The 9,805-nt window shown below is 37.0% G+C and overlaps 1 protein-coding gene across 2 annotated transcripts; it reads left to right on the top strand.

The window, feature by feature from the left end:
* The first annotated feature begins 2,909 nt into the window (after positions 1-2,909).
* Positions 2,910-9,374, top strand: LOC135675467 (uncharacterized). Of its 2 annotated transcripts, XM_065185619.1 has the most exons (7): positions 2,943-2,978; positions 5,033-5,083; positions 8,092-8,154; positions 8,239-8,549; positions 8,624-8,678; positions 8,777-9,030; positions 9,121-9,373. In XM_065185619.1, the coding sequence occupies exons 2-7, from the start codon at positions 5,053-5,055 to the stop codon at positions 9,190-9,192; spliced, it is 786 nt and encodes a 261-aa protein (XP_065041691.1). In that variant the 5' UTR covers positions 2,943-2,978; positions 5,033-5,052; the 3' UTR covers positions 9,193-9,373. The 2 variants fall into 2 exon arrangements, with proteins under 2 accessions (XP_065041692.1, XP_065041691.1); XM_065185620.1 differs by lacking the exon at positions 5,033-5,083 and having other exon boundaries at positions 2,910-2,978; positions 9,121-9,374.
* The last annotated feature ends 431 nt before the right edge of the window (positions 9,375-9,805 follow it).

Raw genomic sequence — 9,805 nt, 5'->3', positions numbered from 1 at the left:
CACGGAATGGTGGTCACAGGCCACACTATAGGAATTGGAAACACAAGGTTGGAGATAGGGGCGCTCCATCTCAAGGATTGAATCAGCATCCGGAGCCACAGGCTCGAGAGGAGGAGCATACAGGGTAGCATCAGAAGTTTTGGGGGCTGCGGAGGTAACCTTAACAGGTTTTGCACGAGCTTTAGGTAGGAATTTGCCCAATTTTCGGTCTGCTAGGATCCACAGTAGCACTTCACCATTGAAAATAACAAGAAAATTTTGAGCAAATAAAAAAATTTGGACATAGCAATAACCTGGGGAAGAAGCTGGGTGATGAAAAATTTCATCGGAAGGATCTAATTCATCAATCATAGCTTCTGCATGAAGGTAGTCCCAAATCATACCATAAGGAATTCTTATAATATCATAAACTCTTGAACTGATTGGGATAAAACTTATATTCCACACAACAAATTATCAATCATAAAGCCACAACCAAATGTAAGATGAGTATATGCCAAGCCCTAACCCACAACAAACTCAGTCGATTTACCTCTGCTCTGGTGCAGCATGAGCAAGAAACTCAGTCTTACGTAATGTTATCATAAACTCATGCTGCACCTGTTGGAAGAAACTGAATGAACTTCAGTCGATAATTCATTATCTTTGAAATGTTTAGTGAACAAAGTTTTACTGCAAACACCTGAAGATGAGATTGACCCGAGACAGATTAGCATAAGAGACCTAATAATGCTTGCAGAAGCTAAGGAGCGTATAGTAGTATGTCTTTTTTGGCTGCTTGAATGTTATCACTTATAATTGGTATTGTTGTATGTTGATGTTATTTTGAATGTTATTCTGCAGAGTAAAGAAGCGGCGGCAACGAGTATATTATTCTCAGGTCAGAGGTACGAAAAATATCTCACAGGGTTGCAAAATAGAATGTTTCACTTTGTGGGTTTTTAGATTATTTATATATTGGGATCTCGTGCCGCAGATCTCGGACGACTAGAGGATATAAGCATACTCTCTTATTCTCTTTTAAATCAGTAGCACTATGTATTTTGAAACCCTTCCTGGCGAGTGAATCATTTTCTGGCTATATTATAGACGGTTTAATTGTCATGGAATAAATGAAATCTAAGATATATATCAATTTGACAACTACAAAAATGGACAGTGAATAAGCGTATTGTTGTCTGATATTTGAGGTCTGTAATCAATTAGACTTGAGTAATATGTAAATGCAGACAATACATTTCAGTCATAATCAGGTTTGCAACATAAAGGTTCAAAAACAGACAGAAAACTTTTGAAAATTCTCTTATCCACCAAATCATATTTTCTTAATCTAAATACTTTGACAGGTAGAAACTTATAGAAGTATTGCCGCTAGAAACATGATAGTGAGAGGAAGATACTTTGAAAGACGAAGTAAATTAGTTATTGACTCTAATGGCTTTGATAATGATGGATGAAGGGCCTCCTTAAAATAATGAGTGGTGGCAAGTAGAAGTGAGAAACATTTAGAAAAGTGCTTTTGACTTGGCCTTTAGCATGTCATTGTAGTAGGAGCCTTCCCTGAGATTGTGCCACAAATTAACTTGCTTGGATTTACCTTTGAATTTATGTTTGAAGATATGCAGTGGGGCATGCTTGGAGCTCTAATTGGAGCTTGTAATAGTACTGTGGTATATTAGTCTTTGTGATTGTTTATTCATGTGCATGAATGGCACATACCTTTGTGGTTTTTCTCCTTGGTTGTTTGGGCATCTCTCTTTGTGGTTTTAGGATCCTCTATTTTTAGGCTTCAAAAAACCTGGACTTGCTCATGGATTTTCAAGTCAGAATGGTTGTACATATCTATGATCTGTACTAAATATTATTCGAGATCGAGTCAACTCGCTTGGTCTGGTTCGCATGATTCTGCGGTCCGGATATCTTTCGATTTTATTCGGGTAACTGTGCGTGTAGGCACACGGGAAGGAGCATCACCCGGTGATAACATACAATCACCATCATCCCTGTGTTGTTGTTGCTTGCTCTCAACGAAGCAGGTCTAATATATCTTGTTCCTCTCCGGTATGGATGCCATGGATACGTGTTGTGGTCGGTTATTACCGACCGATATTCTCGCTGCCGATGATCCCTTTATCACCGGGTGATGCGCCTTCCCGTGTGCCTACACGCACAGTTACCCGAATCAAATCGAAAGATATCCGGACCGCAGAATCATGCGATCCAGACCAAACTAGTTGACTCGATCTCGAAAACGTAAATCTAATGGACTCGGGTTGACTAGTGAGTCGACTCGGTACAATCGGTTGATCGTCCGAGTCGACCTCGAATTTACAGAATCTACTCGATGTCTATCTCTCTCTCTATATTATATATATATATATATACATACATATATATATATATATATATATATACATATATATATATATATATATATGTATATACATATATATATATATATACATATATATATATATATATATATATACATATATATATATATATATATATATATATATAAACAAACATATATATATATACATACATACATACATATATATATATACATACTTTGTGGTTTTTCTCCTTGGTTGTTTGAGCATCTCTCTTTGTGGTTTTAGGATCCTCTATTTTTAGGCTTCAAAAAACCTGGACTTGCTCATGGATTTTCAAGTCAGAATGGTTGTACATATCTATGATCTGTACTAAATATTATTCGAGATCGAGTCAACTCGCTTGGTCTGGATCGCATGATTCTGCGGTCCGGATATCTTTCGATTTGATTCGGGTAACTGTGCGTGTAGGCACACGGGAAGGAGCATCACCCGGTGATAAAGGGATCATCGGCAGCGAGAATATCGGTCGGTAATAACCGACCACAACACGTATCCATGGCAATGTATTCTGATTTTTTTTTGAACTATTGTTTTTGTTTTAATCCCAGATGGGACAAGCTACGTGGGAGAGATGATTAATCGGTTTGTTATATTACATTTTCGCAGATTATTTTCAATTTTGCTTTACTTTATATGTCTAGTTATAACCTTTGCTAAGCAGGCACCCTTCCTTACCGCCTCCTTTGTTATTCACTTGGTAATTTAGCAATAACAGTGTATGTTTGGAACATGTTTAAATACAAACCCTGAATGAATAGGTAATTGTCTCTTACAATCACTGTCTTGTTGAATGAAAGCGACTTGTGCCTCCATTACTGTGCAACTTTGATCTTAGTTTATTTTAGTTAAATATTTATTATATTAGGGAAGTAAATTATGATTTGGAACCTAGACCAAAAGGAGGTAAAAAGTGTTCTGTTCCTTTCTTGAAGATATTTAAGGAAGTTTCTTGATGCGAAAATAGATTATAAAGAAAGGTCTATATACTGGTCATATCATAATAAGTAGAATCACCTTTTTTGTCTGATATGATAAATATATATTATTCATGCCTTCTCTCTTTCACGATTCTCAAGTTATTTTTACTTTACTAAAGACTTAAATCATTATGTATCCTAAGTCTAAAATAATATTTTCTTTACAATGTATATGTGGCAGCTGTAACATAAATAGGACCAGTGACAAAAGCAGCTCGATCAAAATGTACTTGTTTGCATAATACATGTCATGTACTTGGAGATTCATTTTTGTTTTTCCCCCCTCTCTGGATTGTTGCTGTGAGAGATTTTTCTTTATTGTCCATCTCAGTCCGCTAGAAAAATACTTTCGAGAATAAATATAGTCTCCTATGCAAGTACCCCATTATCTATAATGTCGAAACTTTTCATTAGAAAAAGGGCATATCTCCTTGGAAGTTTCATCATGCAAAGCTATCTGCACAGAGGATGTGAAATTGCATCTGGTTATTCGTATTTGATTACCTTTCTTTATTTTAAAAATGTTTTAATTTTCCTTTCCGGAAATTTTATACTTAAATGAGAAAATCAAATCGTTGAATATCAATACTTGTTGCTATTCTAACCGAAAATGGAGTCTTTGCAGTACTAAGTGACATGCATTCTCTGCTCACCAAATAGGGAAAAGATATCATTGGGATCTTGCTTATCAGGATATGTTGATATTCTAAATTGTACATTAGTTATTGTGATACATGTTTTACTTTTTCCATGTTTTAATGTTTCCCAAGTTTTGATCAGTTGTCATCCATTGGTGTCATGGTAAGGTTGCTAGTTTGCTACGAGTCATGGAAACCACCTCTTTGCTTGTGCATTCATTGACGCTCTCTAGACTTCCATTGGCGAGAACTTGTGCATTGGACCATTCTTTTTTGTTATCCATTGCTGTAAAGTTGAAGCAGAACATGTGTTCTCCATCGATGTGTATTATGTTTTTATGCTAAAACAGAGTGCCACCAACCTATATGAGCCTTCTTTCGGACTTATTTTTACTGTGTTTTCTTCTAGTATGATTGAATTGAGAACTGTTTGTCTGTACCCAACCTTGGCATGTCTTGCTCTGATGTCCCATTTCTTTTTTGTGCTTATTTAGCATAAGTTGGATCTGCTATGTTCTCCTTTGAGAATCAATGGACATATTGGGAATCTTCCATTTGACTGGTTTAAACTTGTGAAAAGTGTACATCTTGAAGTTATTATTTACACATCTGAAAAGTGTACTATCGTATTCTATCACCACTTTATCTTGTCTTTATATTCTTTTAGAGATTGCAAGCACTATGATGCATGGATCTTATTAAGTGATCCTTTTTAGGGAACATATGCGTGGCTGTTATGAATTGTTACATTTAGTTTAAACTCATTTGGACATGTTACTAAAGTTTCTCAATTTTGGTATGTTCAGATCATACTAAGGTAGTTACATTTTAACCCAGCAACCACTGATTGGTCATCATTTGGGAATTTATTTTTTTTTTAATTTGTTTTCTTGGAAAGTTTTAATCTTATCTTGTTATATTTAAATAACTTTCTGTGTGTTATATTGGAGTGTTTCTTTTTGGGTATAATTTGTGCTGGTTGCATGATTATACTGAAAATTAAATGTGGCAATCTTTGCAGGTTATAAAAGATTTCTCAGGATGTCTTGGTGTACTATTGAGTCTGATCCTGGTAAGTCAATGATATGAAGTGAATTTTTGCTGCTAAAATTATTTTTCATGACATCTTTCTCATGCATATGTCTTTGTCATTAATGGATTCTTTTTTCTTTTGTACAAAGATCAGTCAGAGATTTCTTTTTTCTGGATTTCTAAACTTGTTGAAGCATTGTGTACTAGATCATATACTTATATGTGACATTTCATCGTATAACTTTTTGAATTGAACTATTTTTTCCTTGAATGGGATATTATTTTGATCCAGGAGATGAGACAAATCTTGTGATTTTTTTATGGGACCTGATCTTTTTTCATTCAAAATAGCTGCCAACAGGCTTCTACTTGTACTATTTTCCATCTACCCTGTCGACATTCAGAAATAGCTAACCTAAAAATGAAGGTTGACTTCCATATATAATATTCAACATATGGAGACATAGTTACATGATGCTGGCTCCTTTAAGCTTCAAAATTGGAAAACTAGAATCTAGTTTACTTGTTGGTTCATTGAAAATGTAGTCAATGAAAAGAGTACATGAAAAGGATTTTGGAAATTAGCAACGTGTAGATAGTAGAGATAGCACACCAAAAATATCATAATGGAGTTCATGCTGAGGAACATAAATGCAACCTGAACATAGGCTAACTTAATAAATGCATACGAATCTGGATAATTTCATTAGAGAAGGGAGGGGACGACAGAACAGGAGAGAGAGGAAGCGAGGAGATCACATGAGAGGGAGGATAGGAGAGGAGAAGAGAAGGGAAGAGAGGATATAACAGGAGAGGCGAAGAGAGAAGAGCACAGGAGTGGGAAGGAGAGGAGTGAACAGGAAGAGACGAAAGAGGGGAGGAGATGGTAGCAAAAGGGACGAAAGAGAGAAGAGAACAATACCGGCGAGAGGAGGCGACTTAGCCTTCGAAAACAGCAGCGGGAGGCCGCGGCTTGCGGCAACGGCAGACAGGAGGTGATTCGGCCGGCGATGTTGGCAGCGGCAGCATAAACAAAACCTAGGGCTCGCTCGTCGATCGTCCCTCGTCCCCCCGGTTACCCGTACACGCCGCAACCACTTCCCTGGCTCCTATATATATATATATATATATATATATATATATATATATATATATATATATATATATAATATAGAGAGAGAGAGAGAGAGAGAGAGACATCGAGTCGACTCAGTAAACTCGAGGTCGACTCGGACGATCAACCGATTGTACCGAGTCGACTCACGAGTCAACCCGAGTCCATTAGATTTACGTTTTCGAGATCGAGTAAACTCGCTTGGTCTGGATCGCATGATTCTGCGGTCCGGATATCTTTCGATTTGATTCGGGTAACTGTGCGTGTAGGCACACGGGAAGGAGCATCACCCGGTGATAAAGGGATCATCGGCAGCGAGAATATCGATCGGTAATAACCAACCACAACACGTATCCATGGCATCCATACCGGAGAGGAACAAGATATTGTAGACCTGCTTCGTTGAGAGCAAGCAACAACAACACAGGGATGATGGTGATTGTATGTTATCACTAATTTACAGAGTCGACTCGATGTCTCTCTCTCTCTCTCTCTCTCTATATTATATATATATATATATATATATAATTATAAATATATGCATACATATATATATACATACATATATATATATATATATATGTATTTATATGTGTGTATATATATATGTATATATAGGAGCCAGGGAAGCGATTGCGGCGTGTACAGGTAACCGGGGGGACGAGGGACGATCGACGAGCGAGCCCTAGGTTTTGTTTATGCTGTCGCTGCCAACATCGCCGGCCGAATCACCTCCTGTCTGCCGCTGTCGCAAGTCGCGGCCTCCCGTTGCTGTTTTCGAAGGCTAAGTCGCCTCCTCTCGCCGGTACTGTTCTCTTCTCTCTTTCGTTCCTTCTGCTACCGTCTCCTCCCCTCTTTCGTCTCTTCCTGTTCACTCCTCTCCTCCCCACTCCTGTGCTCTTCTCTCTTCGCCTCTCCTGTTTTATCCTCTCTTCCCTTCTCTTCTCCTATCCTCTCCTCTCCTCTCCTCCCTCTCATGTGATCTCCTCGCTTCCTCTCTCTCCTGTTCTGTCGTCCCCTCCCTTCTCTAATGACAGTTATCCAGATTCGTATGTGGAGAGGAAGGTTTTAATTATACATAATGAACTTAGACAATTCTCTGAATTCAAATTTCCAATTCTTGTGTTGCATTGTTTTTTAATTAACTTTACAATCTTATAGTGGGAGTCAATAGGAGAAGCCTTGAGCATAATCCGTTTCTCTTTAACCTATGTCATTCCCTGAACTTACCAAGGCACATGTATCTCTTATGATTTATGCACAATTAAGATTGGAAGATGTTGATATCAAAGTTTAAAATCTCAACTCACTACCAGCTTCGGATTTTGCTGGAATGATGTGATTTTAGTATACTGAATATATATCAATCAACATGTATTGGCGGTATCACAAAAATATTAAAAATTCTGACTGGTATCAGGTCTCACAAGATGCTTGATCGAACTAGTAAAATATTGGCTGCTATGTGTTGACAGTTGATACTACCGGTATTTGAAACATTTATTAATATAAATGAATTAGAGAGGCATACTATAAGGGAATATGGAAGTATACATATAATATATACTACTCATGAGCTGATTGGCAATAACATAAACTTATTTATCTATTTCCAGATATAATCAATGGTCCTGTTTTACCTCCAATTTAGGTTTCTTTATTTGTCTCTTTTTTCGTTCTTCTTTCTATTTATTCACCCCCTACACCCGCGAAAGAAAAAGTATTCATTTATTTTTGTATGAGTACAGCAATATTCTTGGTTTCTCAATCTTTGTTTAATGGGTTAGGGCTTGGCATATACTCATCTTACATTTGGTTGTGGCTTTATGATTGATAATTTGTTGTGTGGAATATAAATTTTATCCCAATCAGTTCAAGAGTTTATGATATTATAAGAATTCCTTATGGTATGATTTGGGACTACCTTCATGCAGAAGCTATGTTTGATGAATTAGATCCTTCCGATGACATTTTTCATCACCCAGCTTCTTCCCCAGGTTATTGCTATGTCCAAACTTTTTTATGTGCTCAAAATTTTCTTGTTATTTTCAATGCTGAAGTGCTACTGTGGATCCTCGCAGACCGAAAATTGGGCAAATTCCTACCTAAAGCTCGTGCAAAACCTGTTAAGGTTACCTCCGCAGCGCCCAAAACTTCTTATGCTACCCTGTATGCTCCTCCTCTCGAGCCTGTGGCTCCGGATGCTGATTCAAACCTTGAGATGGAGCGCCCCTATCTCCAACCTTGTGTTTCCAATTCCTATAGTGTGGCTTGTGACCACCATTCCGTGCAAGAATCTGTTTGGCAACTGAAGTCCACACTTGCAGAACCCGTAGAATCTGAAGGTAAATATGTGGAGAATTTCCAGCAAAATCAAGGAAACATAGATCAGGTAAAGGTGAACCTTTTGTTAAGTTGTCACTTGCATGGTGGATAAATGCTATTAGTAAAACCTTATTGCTACAGGATGCAGATATGTGCTTTAGCTTGGATTTTCCTAATGGTCGCTTGAAGACGACTGGTAATCCTGATTATGTTATAACTTGGATTAACTTTTAAATATTAAGATTAATTTATTTTGACACCCTGCTCTTTAAGTGTAAATTTTCATGTCATTAGGACCTGTTGATAGCTTTAGGCCAAAAGCTAATTCACAACATGATGACAAAGAACTTGGAGTCGAGGAATCATTCTGTGCCTCATCCCTCTGCTCTGGATGCAACCAAACAGGGGCTACTCACTCTGAAATAAATGCAGTTCAACAACCATTTCAGGTTGAACAATCAATCCTTTTAAAGACCTATGGAGATGGAGAATGTGTGCAAATTGGTGATATTGACGTGCGATCCAATATTGCAGAGTCAAAGGAACAGGCAAGTTGCCTTTCAATGTTTGAGATGTAAGTTATTTGATTGTTCTCTATATAAGTTTGGGTTCTTATTAGCTTCTAAATGCTATATCAGGCATCAACAAAGCTTTCCAGCATGGGCGCTCTTTACGACTTGTCTCATTCTAGTGGAGCCACTGGTAAGTAGGAGTTGCGAATTATTTTGACTAATTCCTTAGGGATATAACAAGTTGAGGTAGGAAACACATGAAAATTTCTGGTTTTGATCGTATCTTATGATTGATCATATTTTTGTCTTTAAGAGGATATGAATTGGATCATGATTTTAAACTGTAATTATCATACTTTTCCAGAGCAAATATTTGCATCAAGTATGATGTGCAGTCGAATCATTTAGCTTCTCATATATAAATTGTGATGGATAATAATGATATGTGCCATTATAATGTAAACTTTTTAGTTTCTCCTAAAAATTTCTTCATTAAGCCTCTTATTATTCTTGTAATGGAGTACAACATGAAGATTTAAGAGCAATGTTAAGGTTATGTATCTAAGTTTATATTTAGAATGTACAATTAGATTAATAGGACAGAACTTGCAGATAGCTAAGGGGTAATCTGAGAACATTGTTACAAGCATATCGATGTTCAACTTAACTTGAGCCTTCAGTGTTACATGGTGTCCAAATCAGGAAGGGTATCCGATACATTTGATCTCTAGTTATTATTTATGTTAAAGATTTATTGTGTGCTAGGTCTAGATTATGGTCGTAAAACTGTAGTTAAACCTTGTGCTTGTCA

Source organism: Musa acuminata, chromosome BXJ1-6 (genome assembly GCF_036884655.1).
Source record: "Musa acuminata AAA Group cultivar baxijiao chromosome BXJ1-6, Cavendish_Baxijiao_AAA, whole genome shotgun sequence".
Classification (NCBI taxonomy): Eukaryota; Viridiplantae; Streptophyta; class Magnoliopsida; order Zingiberales; family Musaceae; genus Musa; species Musa acuminata.
Note: the sequence above shows the minus strand (reverse complement) of the source record. Positions and strands in the feature narration are given on the sequence as shown.